The sequence below is a fragment of the Rosa chinensis genome, chromosome 1 (assembly GCF_002994745.2).
Source record: "Rosa chinensis cultivar Old Blush chromosome 1, RchiOBHm-V2, whole genome shotgun sequence".
Classification (NCBI taxonomy): domain Eukaryota; kingdom Viridiplantae; phylum Streptophyta; class Magnoliopsida; order Rosales; family Rosaceae; genus Rosa; species Rosa chinensis.
The window spans coordinates 16503577-16529555 of NC_037088.1; the positions used below are offsets into that span (position 1 = coordinate 16503577).

At 36.0% G+C, this 25979-nt stretch overlaps 1 protein-coding gene across 4 annotated transcripts; it reads right to left on the reverse strand.

The window, feature by feature from the left end:
• Positions 1–388: 388 nt before the first annotated feature.
• Positions 389–24963, reverse strand: LOC112192918 (DNA-directed RNA polymerase III subunit 2). Of its 4 annotated transcripts, XM_024332857.2 has the most exons (38): positions 24750–24955; positions 24524–24632; positions 24301–24422; positions 23200–23292; positions 22639–22711; positions 22456–22546; positions 22311–22363; positions 21091–21155; positions 20902–21007; positions 20685–20795; positions 20315–20374; positions 19023–19061; positions 18845–18895; positions 18634–18732; positions 17283–17342; positions 17065–17157; positions 14921–15022; positions 14550–14660; positions 14318–14434; positions 11578–11694; positions 11272–11352; positions 10016–10120; positions 9858–9938; positions 9633–9764; positions 9498–9542; positions 8810–8884; positions 8593–8732; positions 8264–8354; positions 7381–7499; positions 7164–7299; positions 6958–7088; positions 4973–5098; positions 4828–4883; positions 4302–4372; positions 3802–3886; positions 3620–3723; positions 1621–1749; positions 389–1038 (listed from the first exon to the last, which is right to left on the reverse strand). In XM_024332857.2, exons 1-38 carry the CDS (start codon positions 24803–24805, stop codon positions 988–990), a joined length of 3486 nt encoding a protein of 1161 aa, XP_024188625.1. In that variant the 5' UTR covers positions 24806–24955; the 3' UTR covers positions 389–987. The 4 variants fall into 4 exon arrangements, 3 of the variants coding, with proteins under 3 accessions (XP_024188625.1, XP_040371752.1, XP_040371757.1); XM_040515818.1 differs by lacking the exons at positions 389–1038; positions 1621–1749 and adding an exon at positions 1977–2317 and having other exon boundaries at positions 24750–24959; XR_005807760.1 differs by lacking the exons at positions 389–1038; positions 1621–1749; positions 4828–4883 and having other exon boundaries at positions 3660–3723; positions 24750–24960.
• Between the last annotated feature and the right edge of the window lie 1016 nt (positions 24964–25979).

Below are 25979 nucleotides of genomic sequence, written 5' to 3' on the forward strand. Positions count from 1 at the left end.
AACTTAAAATATGAAGATCCCAAAGCACATGTTTATCAATTTGATGTCTGTTTTAGAACGTCTTTTTCAGTAACCAAAAGAGGCAAATAACACAATGACCAAAGTGGCTATAACAACGCCAAGGCAAGACAAGGACGGCAAACTTCATGATATGAATAGCTATGGTAACGTCATATCTTGGTTGGTTATCCGAACCAAGCAGTTAAGACATCTCTTTTCAAAAACCCCTACAATGGAAGTCAAGTAACCAAAAGAGGTCAAGTAATCTTTAGGCATAAAATATCATCAAAAGGTGGGTGCAAGTAATTCAAAAAAGAATGTCATCGAAAAAAGTAATTCAAAAAAGAAAAAACAAGGAAAAAGAAACAGAGAAAGAAAAAGGTCGGCAGACTATAAAACTTGATCAGCACTTGACTTGGAAACACATTTACAGTAATCATTTAATAATACTAATCTGAATTACAAGAAAATAGTACATAGTGACAACAATCCGAGAAATACAGCCACAAACACGAGTAGAATTTCTTGCCGTTCCAGTCATCTCTCCAAAAAATGAGACGATGGAAGTGGTATTACCCAAGCAAGATGTGTTGAGCGTTTGTACCATACCTTTTTACTATGAAATTGGTGCACTTTTTAAATACCGATCTGAAACAGTGTGCAAAACCATAAAATCAAATCCTTCAATTTCAGATACGTAGATTGTTGCTTGGTTTACATGAAAATGAGCTCGGAGCAGAACAGAGAAGATGCAGTGAACACACAATGTTATGTCATGGTTTTAGAGAATCAAAGAAAGCCCTTTGCTTTCTTGCTCTTTCTTCACTCTGTCTTCACATGGGAGAGATCTGGTTTCTTTATTAGCAACGCCGCAGTTGTAGATGTATATAGTCACTCTCTCTCTCAGCTTGAGAATAAAAGAAGGTGTTGGCTGTGTGCTCGAAGCCATTTTTTAATGGTGGGCAAACTGTCGAGAAAAGCCATAATTCAAGCTTCAGCTAGTTTTAAGCGGGGAACAATGTTCATCGACTGGAGTTCCTGGAAGCAGCATTAAACAAGTCAAATATTGCTGACTGACCTTAGAGCTGTGACATGTCAAGCAACTATTGAGAAGCTAAAAATGGGGAAAAGAATATTGCTTCTTTCTTTTCAATGAAATTATGCCTACATTTCCATAGCATCTGTCCACCATCGACATGAATATAACCATGAGCAATCTAGGGTACTACTTCTGTGATGGTGCCAACTCTAATAGCTTTGCTATGAGCATCTCTATCTATATCTTGTGCATAAGTCATTCACCCAATAAGTTACCTTATGTTTCGATGATTCTCATGATCCGGTAGTTATATTAAGGGCTTAACAACTACAATTGACGAAATCAATAATACAATGTATGAAAACTTCACCAATTCTTCCTTTTTAAAAAGACATCTCTAACCCCAATAAAAACTGATAATGCATAACAAAGTGTTCTTTGAAATGCTTTAACTGAGAATATCACCACTTAAATAACTACTTTAACAGAGAATATCAACACTTAAATAACTATGTGCTAGATTTTAAAAATTACATTTCTCAAAAAGAGGTAAAAGAATAATAATTATTGCCAAGCTTTACCTGGATCAAGAGCTTGCAAGCATAGGGAAGCTTCATGGTAGAAATATTATCCCCATTTTTGCATGAGGAACAAATTCCCGCTTTCATCTTGTGGTTGTAATAACCCAATAAACCACACACTCTGCAAACCTGTGAAAAAGGTTGATATTAGCTCTGCGTAGAATTTGAACTTTTGAAGCACCTGTGTTTGCAAAACCTTCAGAAACATTAAAGTTATGATTTGGCATCAGATCATTTTGTTTTGTGGAAGACCTACAATAAAATAGTCTATGACCACTTTCTAAGTAGGGCTTTGTTCTTATATAATAAACTTCCCACCTAATGCCCCCTTTTTGTGAAACATCCCACTTTGCTAAATGGCATTTTCCCACCTTCAACCATATTTGCTTCCTATAACCAAAATCTCTTTTAAAGGTAAGCTCCACAGTAACTTCTTAGCAGTTCCTTGTTCTTCACCAGCAGTTTACCTACTCCTAACCACCACTCTTTTCATTCTTTTGGCCACTGAATACCATTTAATCAACTGCTCATTTTTGAGTGCCCCCATAATGGCTGAAGGACAATCCATCATCATATTCCAATTAGCTTGTCACTTCCTTCCAATTTTGAAAAAACAGATACGAGAGTAAGCTTCCGAACAGCTTGCATAAGAGTCAATCTACCTCCTTTAACTAGCAACGTCTTTACCTCCTCTGCCCTGGATTCCAAAAATTTAGTGCTAGAGTTATCCCCCCCGGGAGAAGATCGAACTACTTTCAATGTCAAGATTGGATACTATAATTCTATATATATTTTAATACTTCTCTAGTGTCAATGAGTCATTTAGTATGATAAGAGTCCATTTCTTTCGCCTCAAACAAAAACTATGTAAATCTCTTGAATAAAGAATAATCTCTTGAATACAGAATACTGTCCAATTACTTTATCAATACTCATATTTGGTTGGGAGTTATATTAGAAGCCTAAGTATGTCCATCTCTTGTACAATAAAATAGAGATTTGGAGGATTGAGGTTTGGCGCTGATATCTCCTTAGCCCTACGGACGAATGGTTCGGATAGATTACTTTCTCATTCTCTTTGCGCTTTTCCAGAGGACAATCCTTCTTTTTTCCACCAAATAAAAAAAAAAAAAAAAAAAAAAAAAAGGGGAACCCACCAACCATCTCCCTGCCTCCCTCCCTTTCATCATCATACAGCAGCAAGTCTTGAATAAATAGTAGTGTATGATTACCAAAGTCGCAACAAAGAAATTGAACAAAATACATGTGTCACATTACTGCTGGGTAAGGTGAACAGAATATTTCTCAAGAAAAAGAAAAAAGAGACAAAAAAAGTTGGAGGGCATGTCCTCAATTGGATCGGAAAATGGATGAAGGTACTAAACTGTCCAAGTCAGGAAACTCCTTAATGAGTGATTCTTTAGGTTTGGTATCAAATTGTCTCATCATTGAAAACTCAAGTATGAACCTTTTACTGTAAAATTGCAGCCATCCAATATTCTTTACTGTCACCCAGAATTTCTATCATCGGCAGCAACCTTAAAGGATTTCATTCAGTGTAAGTGTGGACTATAGTCACCATGTTATTTGATCTTTCCTTTTTTTGATACACAGAAATCCCCCAAACTTGCTTTCCAGAACTGGGTTTGAAACGGGGGACACCTGCCAAACCCTAATACCTTTAGGAGTTATTAAACTGTACCAAAAAGCTACATAGAAACCATGAGGAGTTTGAACGCCAGACTTAGGGTTGGATGTTCTTAATAACCTAATAATTTTAGTATGTGGTATCAATTACAAGTACTCTGGTCGGCAACAAAAGTATTTGACTCTTTTTCAAACTGTACGAATCCTAAATCTCCACTAGTGGCTGAACAGTATTAAAATAGTACATGGGCTCAATACATGAGATAAAAAAGTATGGCAATCATAAAATGGCTTCTAAATGTCATAAAAATATCTAGAATATTTGACAAGAAATCACAAACACTGGCAATACCTGAACTTCGAAAGGATCACTAGAGATCATTAGGCGCTCATACAGCAACATACTGGCACCATAAGCAATCAGACAATCACGCTCCATTTCTCCTACTCGTAGTCCTGGTAGATGAAAACATTATAACAAATAGAACTGCTTAACATGATATTGACTAAACATAATAAAGATAAAATTACAACCTCCATTACGAGCTTTTCCCTCAGTAGGCTGTCTAGTTAGACTGACTCTGGGACCACTACCACGTGCATGCATTTTATCAAGGACCTGAACAATTTCATACACAATAAAGAAGGACATGGTCAAGGAAAATAGGAATCAGATAACAAAAATTTAGTAACAACATTAAGCAGTATTATAAAGCACAAATTAAATCTTTCCTTTTCATTACCAAGACGAACATTACTAGATGCGTCCATAAACTTTTTTTTATAATTACCCTTTGTTTTTACTGAACAGAAGTAATAATACATAAGCAGATACTAAGTCACAGAAACGAATGTGAGAGAGAGAGAGAGAGAGTGTGTGTGTGTGTGTGTATATGCAAGTAGACATGAAAAAATAAATAAAAAATAAAAAAACATGAAAATTATGAAAAAAACAAGTGACATAAATCCGCCAAACCCAGATTTTTACAATCAAGTGACATGAAAGAAACAGAGACTAAATATTTAAATCTCACCATGTGTTTTAACTTCTGGTAGTAAATTGGTCCCATGAAAATATATGCTTGCAATGGGCAACCAGTGATTCCTGGATGGTAAAAACATACATCAGGATAGTTTCATTGATAATAGTACATATGCAAATAGGGAGAATCCTGCTCAGGGTTGCCTCTTAAATAGAAATAAAAGATAATATGGACCACAATATTGTTTTAAGATTTGAAGCACTAGATTTAATACTTGGCCAAATAAATGATGAGAGAGAGAGCGTGTGCGCGCGCGTGCGTACGTGTGTGTAACTGTTGAAAAAAGCATCAATATGCAATTATGAGATAGCTGTTCATGCCCAATATTGAAAATACAATTCCAAATATTCCCTATAAAAAGATGCACTATCTTAATCATCCAGCTGGATGCAGGAACACAAGGCATCACTTTCAATCGCTCAGAACATTAGTGGGAATGGACTACAAATCATTTGAAAAGAGAAATATTTTAAAACATTTTTATATCACCATTAAGTGAACTTTAAAAGCGAGAAACCTGAGCATAAGAAGTCTTTGCCATCATAGCTAAATCCCATCCTCACAAGTGTTTCACTATCACAAAAGCAATGAATGATTTTAAAGAAAAGTTATTTGAAAAGAAATTATGGAAGAAAAAGTCAAACCACAGATTCTTTAAGTACCTTATAGCCTCAACCTTGTCTGCATGACCACTTGGTTCACCAAAGGCACTACCATAATGAAACTTACCACATGAAACTCCTGCTTTACCCCCAAGAAGCTCAATCATCTTGCCAACAGTCATTCGGCTGATAATAAGACCAGATAACCAGAAAAAAAAGAAAAATATACTAGTTAATCACACGTACATATGAAGATTTCAGTGATGTTAACAATGCATCATTCAAAATCGCATTTTGGAACACCTGGAAGTTCAATCACCTAATATGAGAGATAAGGGAAGTAGCATTTTAAATTAGAAATACTTCAGTGACTTCTATAAATGAATCTAAGAAAAAAATTCCAAAGTCTTCCCTTACATTATTTTAGGTGTGCTGAAATGCAATACAATCCATCAACTGAACCAAGCGTTCCCGAGACTTGTGACCTATATAATGATTTGGGTTCAATAACCTGGGTTGCATTTTATTCCGACCTTCTATATACTCGTATTCTTTTATTCTTTATCTCACCTTTTTACTGGAACCACAATCCATCTTTTTCTGCTTCTTTTTTTATTCTTTTATTTTTTAAATCAATTACTAATAGAGGAGATAATACACTGCAGTGGATGATATTCCACTGATACCCATGAAAGGAACTTTTCTGCAGGTTGGCATAGAGTTTTTGGTTGGGAATGTATCCTTAGAAAGGTATTTTTCCAAGGTTGAATAGATTATCAAGTTTCTGTAAATCAACCACGGAAGTATGGCTCTGCCAAATGTCTACACAACCTTGGAATCCCCACAAAAAGAAACCTTGGAGAAACTAAAAGCTTCAAACAACAAAACAAAGATTAAATCCTAGACATATTAGTGTGCTGCACTGTGCAGCATTCCAGTCTATAAGAATGGCCATAAAAGTGAAACCCTTGAACGCAGAAGTGACTGAAGCCAAACGTGAACTCAAAAGGTCAACTCTGTCATAAAATGTAACAGCCCCAACCTTGTCTTCAAACATTCTCTGATTTGTTTCCACAGCCAAATGAACCAAACAACATCAAGCACAGAGAATACCCATGTTGGCAGTGTTTTCAAAAGCCCGTGCGATGACTCTATATTGGCCTTCTTCGAACCCCCTAAAGTCCTATGCTGTTCACATGAGAGAACAACACCGCCTAGACCCAGTTAACATTCACCTTCCCACATTATTTAAACCAGATGCTAAGAACACTTGGACAGTGGAGAAAAACGTGATCCAATGCATTTTACACATACTGCACCATCTAGGAGATAGAAAAGTGCCTGGTCTTCCCCGTTGAACCATATTGTATGTATATTTTACCTCACCATGTGCTTTGTCCAGCAAGAATCTTAACCTTTGAAGGAACATTCGATTTCCAGATCTGATCAAAAGGATCAAAAACTGGAGAATCAGAAAAATCATCCAACAACGTAGTAAACAGTTACAAGAAAATTTCCATAAGAATTCAATCTCCACCCCTTCGAGAGTGATTTTTAGAAGAGAAAAAGCGATCACCTCGCAACAGCAGTAACAGGAAAGAGAGCTCCCCTGCTGTTCCATCAATTATAACCCTCTGAAACCCAAATCCCAACTACAGAGGAAAAGATCCTAGAAAACAAACACTCCGAAGTATTGTTGAGTTATTGCTACTGGATAACTTAAAGATCAAGGAAATAAAACTCAGCTGTTCCCCAGCATATATCCTACCAGAATCTTATTCTATCCCCCTTGGCCACTGCAATGTAAAAGCACTCCAAGATGGTATACCAGCATCCTGCTGAATCCATCAGCAATGGGAGTCGATAAATAAAGGGACAGTGGATCCCCTTACTCCCCTTTCACTTCATAATTGGATACAGTAATCAGTTTACCAATCTAAAGAAGAGTACAATTTTCAATTTCATTCTCTTCACTTGGTAATTCGCACCAGATGGATTAAACAATGAGATTTACCATACGTACTTAAAATAGAAGAAAGAATAACCTTGGAAATCCATGAGGGTTCATGATTAAATCAGGGCAAATGCCACGTTCAGAAAATGGGAAATCTTCCTGCTGGACAATTGTACCACAAACACCTTTCTGCCCATGTCTGCTACTAAACTTGTCACCAACCTACATAATGCAATAATATTTCAGAATATCCTTAAAATTAACCACATACGTACAAAATGACAATGATTCTCTTACCTCTGGTCTACGAGTATGGCGAATCAATACTTTAACACATAAATTATTATGTGTATCAGAAAAGAGAGCTACTTTATCCACCACACAAGACTCCCCATCAGGTCCTTTATATTTTTGAAAGGCAGACCGATACTCACTGCATATGGAAATGAGTGTTATTATATTAAGCCAACAGAGGCCTAGTTGGAATATGCAGATCATAAACCAAATAGCAAACCTATCCTTTAATCCCGATCTAATAGCCCCCCTTGTGACAATAGGGACCTGCTTCTTTACATAGATGTCATTTGATCTAATAATTTCCCCAGGTGCAGCAATACCATCATCATCGAGAACCTACAAAAGGTGGCAAGGCAAAATATAAAAACCTGAAGTTTACGAGGGGAATATAACAATACCACCTGAACTTACTCATGCAAACAAAAATCAAGACAGCCCTAAAACATTAGGAACTGAAATTGAATTAACTCCAAGAACCGTCCAAGCCTAAATTCTAGGAATAATCTGGAAAAAAAATCCTAAAATACAGGAGTGCACAACACTGAAGAGAAAAAAGTTCAAAACTCCTGAAACATTGATTGCAATTCATAGGAATATTTCACATTTTACAACACCAGCGTAGCTAGTCACTAGTGACTGCCAACAACTTAATGACTGCAGTTACTAGAACTCAATTAATGATCGAACTCACCCTAACCAATAAATTAATGAGTGACAACAACACCCACTAACTTTAAATTAATGATTATCAACCACCTAATTAAAACCAAAAGCCATCTTCCATGCATCATTAATCTGCATCACTTATCCTTTTGCAATTTACCACTTGAATTAGAAAAACTGACGCAATATAGGAACTATGACTAACTCCGTCTATTATTCCATCCAACAATAGCATGTGCTTTACACAATCTATTTAAATGGGTATTTGGAAGGGTAGAGATGCAAGGCCTAAATGAAAATTTTTCTTTCACAAATTAGGCCAGGAAGAAGAAAGAGCTGCACAATGTGCACTTGAAATGCATTACTAAGAAATGATAATTGGAAACCGCCCCTTGGTGCAGTGTCCAAGAAAAGGGAAGAAAGATGACTTGGATTACCTGCATCTTTCCAGAATCAACTTCATCTTTACTTGGCCTGATTATTCTGTCTTGTGTGTTATTGTTATAATTTTGATTGGCGACAACAAACCTGGTCAGAAAACATCTTCAGTTAGCACATAAATATGTAACAGTTAAGCAACCAATAGGGTACAAAGTTGTGATGTTGATGTATGCAGTAAGACGCTAAATAAGATCACCATCGACAATGAAGTTCCCTAAACCAAATATGTAACAGTTAAGCAACCAATAGGGTAGAGCAAAGTTGTGATATTGATATGTGCGGTAAGACATGAAAAAAGATCACTAACGACAATGAAGTTCCATACTTTTTCATAAGAATACAACGACCAAAACCACGATCCAGAGATGCCTTGTTCATGACGATTGCATCCTCTATGTCATAGCCACTATAACTCATCACAGCAACAGTTGCATTCTGCCCAGCTCCGAGTTTATCAAAGCCCACCTGAAAGTAATGTGATTAATTTACAGCCTAGAGGAGCACCCACATCCAAAAAATAAAAATAAAAAGAGCATACCAACCAGCTCAATGGTCTTTGTTGTCAATAATGGTCGTTGGGGATACACCAGAAGGTAAAGCAAGTCTATCCGACGAAGCTACAGAACAAATAGGAAGATTATGGTTGTACCATTAGCATGCACGAAAGATAGCTTAACATGAGTTCTATCACCAGATATTGAGTGGCAACATAGAAAAATATTCACAGTAAGTATATTTTAGGAGAAACAGAATATCATTGACAAAAGATGATCTTATGAGAAACAGAATATCGTTGACAAAAGATAAACAAGTACAGAGAAAAATAACACACTGAATACATTAGCTAAAACACCAACCATAACAGACAAAAACAGCAAGCACAAATACAACAAAACTAAATGACTCCTGTACTCCAATCGGAGAGAATTATAAACATAAAACTAAAATATTCCTAACAACCAAGTAAACTGAAACCCATGATGTGCCCAGAAGAGATCCATCTCATCCCCCTTGAATTCTACAAAACTCTAGTTATTGTGCTGTTTTTATTGGGTTTTTTTTCCCACTTCAGAAGAGAAAAAAAAACCAAAAAAACCCAAACACAAGCACAACCAGTGTAGCCGAAGTCCAGTCAAGATAGAATGACACCAAAAAGTGCTCTTTCTAAAAGAGCTTTAAGAGAAAGGGGGAAGGGGTAAGATGTGGATCACTATCAAGTAAAACACTTGCCTGGTTATATGCGATATTCCCCATTGCTTGCTTCCCCATTGCACACTATTATAAACAAATCAGTCAATTGAGATGATGTAACTCGATATTTGAGTAAACCAAACAGCAAGAGTATCTTAGAGAAAGACAAGAAACCTGGTAAGTATTTCTAGGCGACTGATTGTGGTGAGGATACGGAATTAGCCCAGCAATAACACCTAAGATGGTGAAAGGCTCTATTTCTATATGAGTAGTTTCTGTTGTTGCCTCATCTTCGTATAGAGCAATCTATAAAATGATAATCAGAACATTTGAGTATTCATCTATGATGTACTCCATTCCAATATCAAAACTTCCCAAAGTTATAGGGCAGGAACTAACCAAAGCATTATTCTGCTCGTTAACATCAAGATACTCGATCAACCCATCACTTAAAAAGTCATTAAAAGTACGGACTCCAGCCTTTAAAAGAAAATAAAGAAAAGATCAGCTCTAGTGGCATTTGTTTCTACAGGAAAGTAGACAAACTGTGTACTTACATTCAGCTCCTGCATGTGATATTCTTTGACTCTTGAAATGCCCCTGTCAGCGATAACTAGTGGCCGACAAACTCGACCGCCATCAGAAGCAATGTAAACACAATGCTGAGATAATTCCCCAAAAGGTCAGGTATACAATAGCAGGTTCAAGGGAAAAAAAAAACAGCGGAAACATAGAGCAGACAAAAATGCAAACTAACATTTAAAACATTTTACTCTCTATCATGATACAAATAGATCAAACAAAACCAAAATTTTCTATGAAATCTATTACAATACGATACATATATGCATTTCCAGTGAAGGGTAGTTTTATGTTTCTGTAGAAAGACAACAATGACAAACAGTTAAAACAATTTACTCTGTATCATGATAGCTATAGATAAAAATAACTAAAATAATAAACAATCAATAACCAATAATTTTTTTTTTAAATCATACAATACATTAGATATATGCATTAACAGTGCAGAAAGTTTTAATAAATACAGATTATTCCCCCAAAAAAAAAAAAAGAACCAATAATAATAATATTATAAGCATATTGTAAGATCCTCTCATCAACCTTCAATGAAGTATTTTGCGGTAAGACACTGACATTCAGGCCCACTTGTAGGAGTATACGGTTATAAATACTAGTGCCAATTTTTTTGGAACACCGCAAATTTGGAAAACGCGGCAATGGTGATGTACCAAATGAGCCACTTAGTGGTGAGTACCTCACAACTGAGCAAAATGTGCCTCAGTTATCCAAACCTCTGTCCATATTGTTTTATTGTATCATTCTCTTGTTGAATACTTTAGAGATAATATATACAGAGAGAGAGAGAGGGAGATAGAGAGAATGGAGACTTTTATAATTATTCCTCATTCAGTCATTCTTGATGCTTTTTTCTATTTAATGTTACACTTTTTGCTGACTATTTAACCACCAAATCGACTATATGAGAACACCATAAGATTCAATTGTTGTCACTAAGAGTTTGTGTTTCTCACAAAAAAAAAAAAAAAAAAAAAAAAAAAAAAAAAAAAAAACTAGGATAACATAATTGCTTGATTGTTATGAGTTTTGCATGTGACATAATTAACATAGTATAAGTGTATAACCATCCAAAGGCTCACTAAAGTTGATTGAAGACACCATTGTCCAAACAAAATATCTTTTAGCTGACTAGTTACATGTACTAATCTAGAGCAGAAAACCGAATTAGGAGAGGGGAAAACCGCAGAAACTTGGCAGTAACATAAGAATTTACCTGCTTCTCATTGACAAAGACGCTAACAAATTCTCCAATCTTCCCAGCTCTACGCAACTTTCTCATTGCAGTGGCAAAACGCTGAAATTAAAGCAAAACATTGACTAAATTAAGTACACACCATGTAGCACCAAGACACGAACAGAAACCATTTAGCTCAGCTTTTGTTCAGTTGGGGAGTATTCCACAACCTTCTGTTGAAGGACATCCCATCACAGCAGGTCCTTTTGATTTATTGGGAAATTGAACAGTTGTGAAGGAACTATTTTTGTATAGGGATCTATTTATATCCAACAACGTTATTACCTGTGGCTTCCTGTGCTTTCCGAGGATGTCTCCATTGAATAAAACCAGAAAAGAATTGGGTGAGTGAAGCTCCTCTGCCGATAGTGTTTCCAAATCTTCCACACCCAAGCATTTGCACTATTGCAACAGAAATTAAATAACACAAAATATAAGACTATAAATGGGGAAAAGAGAAGAATAAAATATTGCTGATAAAAAGATATCCATGCATGATGTACATTCAGTTTTTGAACTTCCATTACTAGATATTAAGAAGTAAGAAATTGAAGAAAGAGTTTTATTGAGAACTTCTGTAGCTAAATATCCCTGCATGATGTACGTTCAGATTTTTAACTTCCGTAGCTAGATATTAGGAAAAGAAAAATAGAAGAAAGAGTTTTAAGGGAAAAAAGAAAACTCTCTGGAAGTCCTATACATTATTTCTAGGGGGCTTTTTTTTATCATAAGCCGTATCTGAATAAATTGGTACATGAACTTCAAAACTGACCAGTTTAGAAACTATACTTAAAAAATAAGATCGCACATACCTCTATCTAACTTCTGTTAAAAGTCCATTAAATTTAGGATTAAAAGTGTTATTTCACTGTAGGTGATTGTGTCAAATTATGACTTTAACCCTCTAAACAAACTATTGTACCTAAATAAATTATGACTTCTTTGGCATTCCTAAAATTGTTATGCGTGTTTTATTTCCTTAATATTTCATTAGTTCTCCAATCAGAAAACAGATTTTTTGATTAAAAAAATAATTATATAAATTGAAAAACCTCCATCCCAATTGCATGCATCAGTACAACTCTATGGATCAACTCGACTATATGATGACATGCCAAATAGAACAAGATAAACTAAATTTTTGAAAGGAAACATCTTTTTATTGACTAACAAAAAGAAAAATAAAAAGAAGTGAACAAGAAGTATGCAAAAGAAAGAGACACATTAAGCAACAAAAAAAGGTGCTCAACTGACAGTATAACATACTATATGGAGTCCTAAACTACAACAGCCTGCTCATCTAGAATAATAGATGAAAGAGAGTAATCTTTAAACTCCCCAGATATAGAGACCCAAAGAGATGCGTAGAATTTAACTCTCCCACAACACATCCAACTCCGCGCCACCGTAGTCTTCAAACGTTCTTTTATTTCTTTCCATCCAAACCACCCAGATTACAGCCAACACCCCACATCCCAAAAGGTCTTGCTCTTTTTACTCTTGCTGAAAGCATTAGGCTTTTTGCTAAACAGATCAATTCTCAATAAAGCATTTGACCAATAAACTAAATTAACATTTAGATTACTGGATGTATTGTTTAAGTGTTTAACTATAGAAACCAATTGAATTTTGTCCAAAATTTTGCAACTGATGGCCTCTTCATACATAAAAAACTGATGACAAAGATACCAGGAAATATGAATATCAAGCTAAATATGGATCCTTCCTAGTTCAAATCTGTATTCAGATTGATCATTTAAAGGCGAGCAACTATGCCAGGCCTTGAGGATCAACGACACCACTCTCTGGTCTCCACCTATGATATTGCTATGAGGTCAGGTTACAAGGATGCTGACAACCTCCTTCTCAGTGCTATGACTAATGCTTAGTGAGGAAAAAATAAGAAAAGAGACTTTAGTAAGAAAAGAGTGAACTTTCCTCATCAAATTAATGTGGTTTTGAATTCATAGTTCATCCAAAGAAGACGGTGTGGTTTTCTGCTATCAATAAAACTACTACGTGTCCACTTATAACTTGTCCAAAAGTAGGGATTGAAAGGTCATCTCTTTACCTCAGATCTAATAGTGTCAACAGCAAGTGGATCAAAGCGTGTCTCTGATCTCATTTTCTGACTTCAAAAAGTCCACAAAAAACACTAAGGTAGACAGCTAGAGCAATAGACTAACAGTGAAGGCTAAAAATCCTAGACCACAACAGCTTGTCAATCTGGAAAAATTGACGAGAAAGTATAATCTTTGAATTCCCCGAATATAGAGGCCCATAAAGATGCCCAGAAATGGACTCTGTCCCACGGATCATTCATCTGCGCACCACCATAAGCTTCAATGATTTCCATACAAACAAGCACAAACAATCAACGTTTTGACCAAAACCATAACTAATTGGCCTATATCATCCTTAACAATGGGATTTTATCTCAAAAGGCCTCGGTCCTATTGGTGGGTACCATAGATATATATATATATATATATATATATATATATATATATTATATGTCACAGGAACTATTGAAGAAAACAATAGCAACTTCGAACAAAGGAAACTTTAGAAAACATATTTCCAGCCAATAAACAGAGTTAAAGAGGTTGTACGTAAGGCAACACAATTTTGTTTGCATGCACACCAATGAAATGTTTGCTCCAAGACAAAGTTTCTCCAGAACAATTTATATAAGACAGGAAACAGATTAAGAGAGAAAAGTATAAAACAAATTAAATTAATGAAAAGAGAAAACTCTTACAATATGCAAACCCCAAAAATGACATGCGCTTTATATCGGTGTGTGAATATTTCCATGAATTAGCTAAAATTAATAGAGTACACACAAGTATCAGATATAGAAGATTCCATTTTATCCACCATAACATATACACATACAAATTCTCAAGCTAATGAACTTACTGAATATGCCATCATCAACCTCCTCATTATATGATATTGCATAATAAGTAAACACAATAGTATAAATTCATAGATACATTGCCTTTTGTGATGAGGAGCATACCAGAGATATTAGAGGGCCCTCCTCTTCATCGGTTGTTACATGGGCCATCAGGGCCAAATTTTTTACCAGTCCACATGCTTCACCTTCTGGAGTGTCACAAGGGCAAAGCATGCCCCACTTCATCAATAGTCACGTAGCATAAGCCAAACAATATGAGTATAAAGATATATATAGATAGCCATCATGTAAAGCTAACAAACATTTCAAAGAAGTGCACAGACATCGCCCTTACCTGGCTAGGTTGCAAGGCTCTAGGTCCACTCACTTTTCGTGACTTCTCAAACTGCGGTTTTGTTCTGGTCATTTGGCCTAGAGACCCAATGAAAGATAACCTAGCTAGCACCTGTCACGAGAGGATCTTCAATCAGTCCGCTTAAATTGAGAGAGCCCTTCAACCATAGATTGAAGGCAGAGCATATAGTAACAATTGGGTATATTTTTGTTAAAAGAAACAAACATTTTTTAGAGAGAAAAGGAGCACAAGAGAAGATGGACAAGAAGGGCATCTGAGGCAAAACCTAAAGTCCTATTACAAACTATTATAATATATGTATATCCACAGATATTCGACTTAGAGAGGCAGAGAGAATATGGAGAGCAAACCTGTGTCATGCCTGTCCTGTGCATCCTGAACCGTTTGAGATCAAAGTTTCCAGTAGAAAGGGTTCTTTCAAGGCCATGTGAAATACTATCTTTGCGTATGTACTGCAGCACAAAAAAAACAAAATGAGATTTTGAAAAGTACTGTTTCATTAAGTCAGACAGCGTAAATCAATTGTATTGATTTCTTATTTTATATACGTTTACTATTACTTGTAAGTCTCCTATTGTATACAGGTTTCCCAAGTTGATTCTACTACATAAGAACCCTATGCACAACAGAAATTGACAAGGTCAACTATGAGGAAAGTAGTTGTCTGATAAAGATTGGAACAGAAGCCAAGAGCTGGATCGCATAGATTTGCATCTGGAAATACATAAACTGCAACCAAACCAAGGAGCAGATAAGAGTCCAGCAGCTCCTAGACGGAAAGGATCAGTAGCATGTCACAGGTTAGAGATCGTAATTTATGGTTTGAAGACTGACAAGCATTTTTTTTTTTTTAAGAGAGATAAGTCCCCGCTAAAAACTAGACTATTCTACATGTATGAGGTACCTAAAAAAAAATATAGAAATTAAAACACCACAGCAATCCAACCATAAGAGGATTGCATGAAAAGAATAGTCCCTAAACTCCGAAGATACTGATGCCAAAGGGAGGTGCAAAAATCATCATATTCTTCTCCATCAACACTACGCAGAAGATTGACACGCACCACATCTCCCTAGGACCAAACCCCTCTTTTTCCTACCAAAGAAGACCTTGTAACTTTCTCTCAATAACACAACAAAAGATTGTGGATATCCTGAAACACTTGCATCCCATAAACATTCTTCTTCATAAGGATGACAGTGGAGCAGCAGGTGATCCAAAGGGTTACACACAATGCACCATCAGGAAGAGAGGCACCTAGAAGGCTGTCTCCTCTAAAGTCAAGTCACCAGTGTCCATCCTTCCCTAAGCTATAGATCCATACCTTGGTAGGTACATTTGCTACCAAATTGAACAAAGGGCCAGAGAGAGATTATTCATTTGTTGTTTTTTTATTTTTTATTTTTTATTTTCTATTTTCTATTTTTTATTTTTTATTTTTTATTTTCATGACTTGCAAGAAAGCTCTGGAAGACTCCAAATACCATATTCTTCAATCTCGCCTACTAGAATTCAGCATTAGAATTTTCAAAGGTAGCCCAATAGTATACAACTCCAAAACTACCACAGTCACCATCGCATCTAACAACCACCATCGTCAAACCCTTTTAATCCGCCACCCCCTGACCCAGACCAAGAATCAAACCACACAATCATTGCAAGATACGAGTGGTTCCCAGGAGTCAGTTCAATTATTTGGATGCAGATTTTAAGAGTTGGGTACAAACTTTTGATGGAGCAGCAGATGCCAGAGAAGTTCGATAATCTTAAGAGTTTCTGATAACAAATTTTGATGGGTAAAGCAAATACTGTGATGCATTATTATGCCAAAAAAAAAAAAAGTGTTGCTGTATCGTATACAGATGTGTCCGATACGTTAATAATGAGTCCTTTGACTTTTCTTAGCTGTTGACAATTTGGATACAATATGAAGTCATAAGATCATAATAGAAAAGTATATTTTAAAGATTATATAGAAAGATTGTAATTACTAATTAATAGAAAGATTGATGAAGCTTCAGAGTAATCACTTTCTTTATACTGGTTCCTGAAGTAGAAAAAGTTTGATCTGAGCAAATTAGATACATCTGGAGGGTATTTTTGACATTTTCCTGCATCTTAAAACCTTGAACTCTTCTTCTACATCAGCAAAGGAACCACTGCTCTATTTTCATTTGCAGAAATAAATTGAGGCCGTTTGCTTCTGCTCCATAATTTTAACGTTTTTGTTACATAAATTTTCATGTGTGGTATAGTATGAAACTCTGGTTTTGTATTTTGTATGGCATCTTGAATGATAACCATAACTGCTCCACCTCCTTCCCCTTATTGATAAAGTACTTTAACTCAAATTTCTTCCACTTATTCAGGAAAGTTTTATCTACTTCACAATGAAACACCATGATACCTAATTAACAATAGATATTATACAGATGAACAAAAGAAAACACATCTGGAAAATTTCCCGACTATAATAGTAATTTTAGAAGATACCTGAGCCAAGTCAAAACGACTAGACCTGCTAGGCTTTGTTAATATATTGTCTACAGTCTTCCTAACTTCAGAGATCATTGTCTTGAACAGATCCTAAGAAAATAATAAATGGAGGAAGAACAAAAAGAATTAGCTATTTTAAAAGCCAATAACAATGAGAGGATAACCCCATGGTGTAAGAAACTAAAAGGCATTTCTAAAACAAGAGCATAAAATACCTCAAACAGAAGAGAAATAGATTGCCCAGATAGCTCAAGCCGCTTGTTCCCAACATAATCCTATAATCAAAGGTGAGAAAATCACTTTCCAGAATCTCAAAATACCACACACAAACCTGCCCTCCAAGCACAGTTAAGCATCACAATCAACAGACACACCACATAATTAAGTTTTAGTAGAGTTGATCTCCCATGTCTAATAAGACATGTATGATAGAAACAGAAGTAGTTTTATCACCCCTCAAGGATGCCTTGGTGTTTCGAAGTACATGGTAGGGAATAGAGAACTCACATTACTTTTTCTTATGAGGTAAACAAATCAAAATTCTATCTTTCAAAAATAAAAGGAAAAAACTTATATAAATTATACACACACAAAGGGTTGGCACAAGACCAGGTGACCATATATATGCTTTTTTTTTTTTTTCTTTTTTTTTTTTTTGGTTATGGAAAGAAAAAGACTTCACTAAACTCACCTCAGAGACTACAAACTGTGAATAAATCCACACAAGTAAAAACACCTAATCTATAAAAAAACAGAAATTTTGTTTCTGTCATAACAAAACTATGAACAGGAGAAACACTAGCTAACTACTGTCTTCCCATTATACAATATGGAGGACAGACTTGGACAACTGCCCTCCAAAGTAGATAAAATAGGAGAAATAGTAGATCCATAAATTCTGCAGCAACCAAGAGCCAAGGAGATGTCCAAAATCTAACTTTCCCAAAGCTCCTTCACTCCATTCCCCTGAAAATCATCGAGGATTCTCTAATTTGCCCAAGGAGCTGTCCGCTAACCAGAACTCAGAAACTGCAAGTGTTTAACAACCCCATATGATTCTAGCTTAATTCCCTTTCCACAACACCCAATGATGATATAAGGAAGGAAAAGCAGTCCTCAAAACACCAACCTCCAAAAATAATATATCCCCCAAGTTGTTAGTAAGAAAAAAAAACAAAAACAAAAAACAAAAAAAAAAACAAAAAAAACATAGAAGCATGTGATCATCGCACCTCCCCCTTAAGACAATATGCATCTATTAGGAGAGAGGCAAAAATAGGGCTTCATTTTTCTTTAATCACAAAGAAGTCACATTTATTAAGATGAAACATTCTGGATAACACTTTTCCTAGCACTGGTTTAGAACCAAACAGATTATCCACTAACATAGAAGGATTTTCTGCATAACTTTCATGAAAAAAAAAAAAAAAGACCCTCTTGCTAGCCTGGATGACTTGAACTTACGCAAGGAGATGAATTTCCTGCTTTATAAGTTGGCAATATATAATGACCAAATTAGTTTACTTATGAAAAGGAACAGAAGATGATTTGGAATGCAATAACAACCTTGTCATCCATCGCATCCTTGTTTAAAATTGCATCCATTATGCGCCTCAACATGACAGCAACATATATGCATTTTGGACGAAAATTGGACCGGCATACCTAAGGAGACAAAAAGAATCTAAAATTAAGAGAACACCAGATGCATGATAAAAGTATCTTAATTGAGAGAGAGAGACAGAGACAGAGAGACAGAGAGACAGAGAGAGCTTACCGGAACATTAGCAATAAATATATCTCGAAGAACTGCCGTTACTTTACAGTCCTATAAGAATATGAAAGGATGTTCCAATTAAGAAACTAAAGAAATAGTATTTTTCCTTGTTGACATGTTTTCAAGAAAAGAAAAGAAAGGAACATTTATACATATCAGAAACATAGGGAGGGAGTACATTATCAGATGAAGGACGATCAAACATGGACCTCTTCACCTGCAAAAACAAAAAACAAGTAACTTAAATAAGCAATTGATTCCCATTTTATAGTGGGAAGTGTACTGTAATTACAGCAATTGATCCACTCTAATCCAAGGCTCCTCCAGACCTTCGCCTCTGAAATGTTCAAAACTTCTTCCATTTCTTTCCATCCAAATCACCCAAATGACAACTAGCATGCTGAAACCTCAAAGAAATTTAGCCCTTCTCACCTTTCCCTAAACCAGTACTCCTTGCAAAATAGAGCAATACTCTTTGCTGGGATCTTCCAACTCAACCCAGCAGCTATCCTCTTCCACAAATGAGAAGAAACTTCACAAAGACATGATCTACACTCACTCCCTAAAATGTAGACATGATCAACATTCTAAATGGTTTTTGATGCTACAGGAATACTTTATGTCAAATAACTCCCGGCAGTTCTTGTTTATCGTTTTTCGATTAATGGCACGTTTACTTACTTGAAATGGAAAATAATCATGAATCGGAGACAAGTGGAATGGGAGAAGAAAGGAATCGGTATTGATTCCGGAGGAATGATTCCTAAACTCATCTCCCCCCTTCGTAATCGAATTCCTGAGTATTCAGGAATCGATTCCTGATAAATAGGTGGGACCTACACCAATTCCGATTCTTTCATGTGTTAGTAAACACAGGAATTCTTTTACCTGGAATCATTCCGATTCCTTTATGTGTTAGTAAACACAAGGGTGTTTTTACTCCATAATCATTCCATTCCATTCCAAGTAAGTAAACGTGCCCTAAATTCATTCCCAAAAGACCTACACCTGCCTTGTGTCATATGACTACAATATAATATGTTAGTAGAAGGATGAGCATTGACTTTTCAGTTTTCAATAACATAGGAACTCTTTGAATGTAGATGGACTTGTCATTTATAGTATGTACGCCAATGTTGAATGTGTCACTAAGATCATGAACAAATTATCACTTAAAACGTATTGGCAGATAATTTTTCATTTATGATATATTGGTTGACATATCCTTACATTTGAGTTCGCCTATTTCTTTCAGCAACAATACTTAAAATATCCGCCCGTCTTTTTTTTTTTTTTCCTGAAACTATAGTCTAAGTAATGTTGATTAATATAAGTGACACCCAGGTTAATTGCAAGGCCACAATTTAGAAGAATATTTTTAACACTAAGCACTCAATATCTGGAATCTCCTTCAAGATTCATAATTAAAAGAATTATAAAAAATAAAATAAAAAATCAAGGATACCCCACCTTTGATTCGAGATACAGCAGTGCTTGCTCTTTTGTATATATACCTTCCTTTGCGCATTCCTAAAATTAAAGCAATATCCTCAGAGGGTAAAAATAAAACAGCAATGGTTGCCAGATAAGTAATTAAAGGGGCGTATAATGCTAGTCTGTGGTCTAAGAAATAATGACGTTGAAGATTAAAATTTGAGCAGATTTTGCCGCAGCTTTTTGGCCTTTGGTTAGAGCAGAAAAACATTTTTGTGGTTTCTAATAGTTATTTTGATTGGAGGGCAGCTGTGTGTTCCGCTCTCTTATTGAGAAGAAATACTATTTTTAGTCAGAAGAATAAAAAAAAAAAAAACTTAAAATTCTTGACAGTATCAGTATTTACCTCAATAGATGGCATGAGCAGGGCACCATATCGAGGATCTCTTCCAACCATCTGTACAACTTCTTGATCACTAGTCATTCCCATAGCCTTCATGACCACCATAATTGGAATCTACAAAAAATTTGAAAAAGGTATATAAACTAAAGTGAGATGTAACAGTTCCAGGATAAAGGAGTAAAATTTTAATCCTTTGAAATAAAATGTGTGACATGAAGACCTTTTTGGAAAATTGATTAAGATCCAAATAGATCTTCTGTTTTTCCATCTGAATTACAGTCTTGCTTTTAATTGTCTCTGAACTGCTTGTAACAGAAGCATTTACGCTGAACAAAATGAAAGCAGACATAAATATAAGTTAAATCAATAGATTGTGACGCAATACACTGAACAAGAAAGAACCACTCACTTTCCCTTCTTATCCATGTCAATGATAATCCTGTTTTTTGAAAGCTGTTCTTGTATCAAAAGCACCTGGAAGGGATTGAGTTATGTCATTATATGCTAAATAACTTAAACCTTCTGGGGGAGAGGGAGAGTATAAGAAAATTTTAAGTCATTTTAGGCCAAAATGACTAAAAATTTAAAGTCATATATGAATGGAGTGTTTTTGTATGTGACTGCAAATAGACTGCGACAACTTGTTAAGCCAGAAAAAAATAATGCTGGAAACTCTAGTTGCTGGGAATTTTTTTCACACATCGATCATGTTTTAATGTGTTGTTCAGTTGCTTTATCTTTGTGGCAGAAGTTCATTAGGAAGGCAGGGGTGACTTGGGTAATCTCATCAGGAAGTCTTCCTCTATTAAGTATAAAGGGATTGTTTTGGCAAAGGGAAGAAAGCCAAAGTTCTTTAACTATTCAGTGTATTGGCTTTGACTCAGGTTCTCTGGACGGAAGGAAATTGGACATATGAAGAGCAGAGGATCTTTGGGAGAGAGTGAGGTTCTAGTGATTTTTATGGGATTCTGTTTCTGTGGATCTGGCTCTCAAGATGTTTCAGTTCGCCAGGTTGTTACTCGTCTGCCTATGGCATAAGCAGAAGTTTGAAAGGTTTAACAAACACCTCATTGGAAACACTGTTGGACTGCATATGGCTTTCATACATCTCTCAAATACTACAGTCTTTCTTCTATTTTGTATATCAGAAGGCAGCTGTACATCAAAGTTTGTCTTGGCTAGGGTTTTTGTTTTTGTTTTTTTTTTTTTCTTTTTTGGCAGTGCAATTGCTTTTGACCTATTTTTCTCTTCCTAATGTTCTTTCTGATGTGAACCTACAAAACTAAAACATGCTTGTATATCTTCATATTAAATTACAAAAATTATTTTTGTATGTTAGGAACTAAGAAACTCGCAAACGCAAGAAATCAATAGCCAAAAATGAGTGCCGAAGAATCTTAGCGGCAGTACAATTCTGTGTTTTTAATGGCCAAGACATATGCAAATAGCAAAAAGTTAGAAAGTAAGAGCAAATGCAAACATGCTTATGCAAACGCAAAATGTAAGATGGCTCAACATTGTATGCTGGCAAAATATATCAAAGATGGAAAACAAAAAAAGTTCATGAATCTCAGTTATTTACAGAACTCTCAACTATATGTATTGATAGCAATAGTGCCAGGATATTACCTTCTCATTCCCTTTGATGATAAAATACCCTCCAGGATCAAGTGGGCACTCACCTACAGACATTCACATTCATGTTAGAAGAGATCAACATACCATGAACGTGAAAAATGAGGAGGGAAAACTTGATAATATCTTCTGGACAAACCAAGAATTGCAAGTTCGGATTCCGTTTTTCCATATAAGGTACAGCAGCAACTCCGTAACATAATAGGCATTCTTGCAATTTCGACAGCTTTCTACATATTTAAAAGATAAATAAATAAAATCTCTATAATATATCCAAATACACTCTGCCAAGCATATCTGTCCCATAATAACTTATAATTACCCTGGTCACTATCCTCTTTTGATCGTGACTTCCTTCAACGTACTCTACATCGACTCTTATTGGAGCAGAATACCTACAATTCAGAATAAAGCACAATTTCTCTCAATAAAAAGAGTAACTCCTATCCTTTAAATTAGATGAGAAAATAATATAAACAATTGCAATCTGAAATTTTAGAAATCCAACATCATTGATCAAAATACACAACATGCAGCAAGGATTTCACAACTTGGCCTAAACCAAACATGACTGCCAAAAATGCACTAATTCTAATCTCTAACGTCAACATCTACTCATCAAAGTTTTTTATACTTTTTTATCACAAGTAAAATTCCAGATCATTGATCCACCATAGGTATATCCGTATATGCAATACAAGCAAAACACAAGGGAGAAAAAAAAATAAAGAAAATGAATGTAAATTAAGAGCAATCAAGTCCTGTAATCCTAAATTTTTAATGTCAGGCAAACCAAAAGAACAACCTCACAAATTGTACCACAATAGTTAGAAAGTAAAACACAATAAAAATAAAATGAGATCATAATGTTAATTGATCTTACGTCATATCAGATAAACGACATGTATGGGGAGCGATTTCGGTAGTGACACCATCAGTTGTCAGTGAGGGCTTATCAATATAGATATTATTAAACCTGCACAAAAAGACTAGTGTATATGAAACTGCCTGAACCATCCAAACAATTTAAAGAACATATGTAGATGTAAATAGAGAGCGCAATTATTTTAACTTGGCTGACATTCAGTGCATTATATCACAACAGTGAATCTTTTTTCCTCTTATGATACTGTAGATAAACAAGAATTCAAGTGGAAAGACTCTACTCAGGGTTTTAATCCTCTCTCTTCATTTAGTGTTGGGGAAGGGAATACAGATATGGTTCTGGGGGTGGATCTTTCCTGTGTGCACATGTTTCCCATGACTTCATAGACTTTCCAACTATCATTATGTTCCAATTGCCAATACCTCGTGTGCAAAGGATCTACATGGCTCATGACCAGCTGCAACGTATAGCACCCATACTGTCCCCATCTTCCACCAACCGCCCAAGCCCCAGCGAACCTCTGGTTTGGGTTTGTATCCAGAAGGCCTCGGTACTATCAATAGTCAGTCACCCGCTAATATATTGTAGATTGTTGGGTCTCTTTTCCGATGTCGGACTTTCCTATGCCATATCTATGGCTCACATCAAGCCTCATAACACTGACATATGTCTAGAGATTCCTTGTTTCCATCACATATTCGTTTTTTATTCATAGGAATTAAAACTATTTGGAGATCAGGAGCTTTCTTCTCTTAAGTTAGAATGTGCACCGACAAATCAGTATACCGAATAGAACATCTCGGAAGGATCAGAAAGCGGGGGATGGTTCCCTTGTAGAAAATGTAGTTCCAGTCCCATCTATGCAGGATAGAAAACTCTAGACAGATAGGGACTCTTCTCTTGCCATGCTGGGTTAAAAGTTATGAAAATTGAAACTGAAATTTATGCATTTCATCTGAGTATTCTCTAGCTGAAATGATACTGAAATTAATGGCAAATGTAATTGTTACCAAGCTGAATCGCAACGGAACCAATATCTTGCAAATGCGAACCAGAGAAAAGAGAAATAAAGTAAAACAAGTAACAACAGTAGTGAACCTGAGCCAAATGCTTGGATCGACGCCGGACACTATGCGATCATTGGCACGCACAATTTTCTTGATTCCAGTGTTGACAAAGTAATTAAACGAGTCCAAATGCTGCTTTACCAACCCTCTCACCTATACAAATAAAATTTCATTTCCTATATACAACAAACAACAACAACAACAAGAAGAGCAATAACTAGCACAAGAACATATAAATGGTATTGGATTCGAACCTTTAGAAACTCGGGAATGAGTGCGAATTTGTCCTTGGCGGATTTGATTGGGGCGGCGAGGAGTTCCTTATCAATGTCCATGTGATGAACTTGCTTGCCATTACGAAACCTAATTGTGATGGAAAAAAAAAAGATAGAAATTTGGGATCAAAACCTTGAAACCCCAAACCCTGAAGTGAACTAGTTACTGAGGAAATGAAATTTAGAGAGCAAGTAAAAAGCATACCGTTGGTTCTTGCTGCTCTTAGGAGGGTCCGCCAAGGAGTCTTGCGGTACGCCCATGGCGGTCAAGGCTTCGTCTGGAGTTGCGGTAAGGGTGCGCGAGAGAGAGAGAGAGAGAGAGACGTTCGGGGGGTTATGAAATTTTTTTGCTTTTAAACCTCCTCAGAAACCTGTTCCTACTCTAAAACCCTGTGTTCTTTTTGTTGAAAAAAAAAAAAAAAATGGGACCTCAGCCGTGAAGAAGCATTAGATTTTTGATAAGATCTTTTCAATCTTGTAGTTGGAATTTTGTGTTCCTAGAATTTGTAACAAGGTCACACATTATGTAGTTAGGGCCGTCCTCTTGCAATGTATTGATGGAGAATGGGGCTTGATTAGCTCATTCCAACACTTGAAAAAACCTTAGGTTGTGAAGTTGAGTAATGGAGTGTGGTACTCTTCACCTAAGTGTTATTGGCCGGTTTTGATGAGGACACTATGTGCTCCTAGATTGTAATTTTTTATTAAATATAAGAAAAAATAAAAACAAAAAGGACCTTAAAATGTTAGGGAGCTTTTCAGAGAGGTACCTAACTTTTTTTTTATTTTTTTGAGAAACTGTCAACTCAATTTTATTCATAAGAAACAGAATAAAAATTACAACTGATAGATGTAGAAACTACATCAAAATATAAAATAACAAAAGAAATACTAGATGCAACAAAACATCAGAAATAAAACCTAACAAGGGTACGGAGGGATGCAATTAAGCATTTGATGAAGCACCGGACAGAGTCCGGGCTATGTAAAACAGGACCAATAGTATGGTCAACCATACTTCCACGCAAAGATATGCGTCGAATAGAGGGTAACCTTCTATCAAGAGAACCGCCGGTAGTGTGACCGACCTTGCCTACTCCACACAAAATAATGCGCTGAATAGAGAGCAATCTTCTACTTAAGTAACCGAATAAGTAATTCCAACATGCAGATAAATGTAGGGCCCAAAAGAAATCTCCCAGATCCCAAATGCGAACCCTAACGCTGGTTAGGATTCGATCGTCTGTTAATCTCGTCAGCAGGAAGCACATTAGATAAGTCGCTCCAATAATATCGGAGCTCTTAGGGTTTTCAACAGAAGTTTGGGGAGGCGAGTCTTTTCTTGGCGGCACTTGTCCGGTGGCGCCCCAACGCCGGTGAGGGCCAACGGCTTTGCCGATGATTGGAGGTTGCTACCGGACATGTATGTAATGGG

Bases quoted from the DNA above. Each gene is read 5' to 3' on its own strand.
- LOC112192918 (XM_024332857.2), bottom strand. From the start codon at position 24,805: ATGGGCGTACCGCAAGACTCCTTGGCGGACCCTCCTAAGAGCAGCAAG. The intron at 7,300-7,380 runs GTTTGCTATTTG...TTCCATATGCAG, and splicing joins AGATCGGGATTAAAGGATAG to TGAGTATCGGTCTGCCTTTC. The intron at 5,099-6,957 runs GTTATTCTTTCT...TCTTATTATCAG, and splicing joins AACCCTCATGGATTTCCAAG to CCGAATGACTGTTGGCAAGA.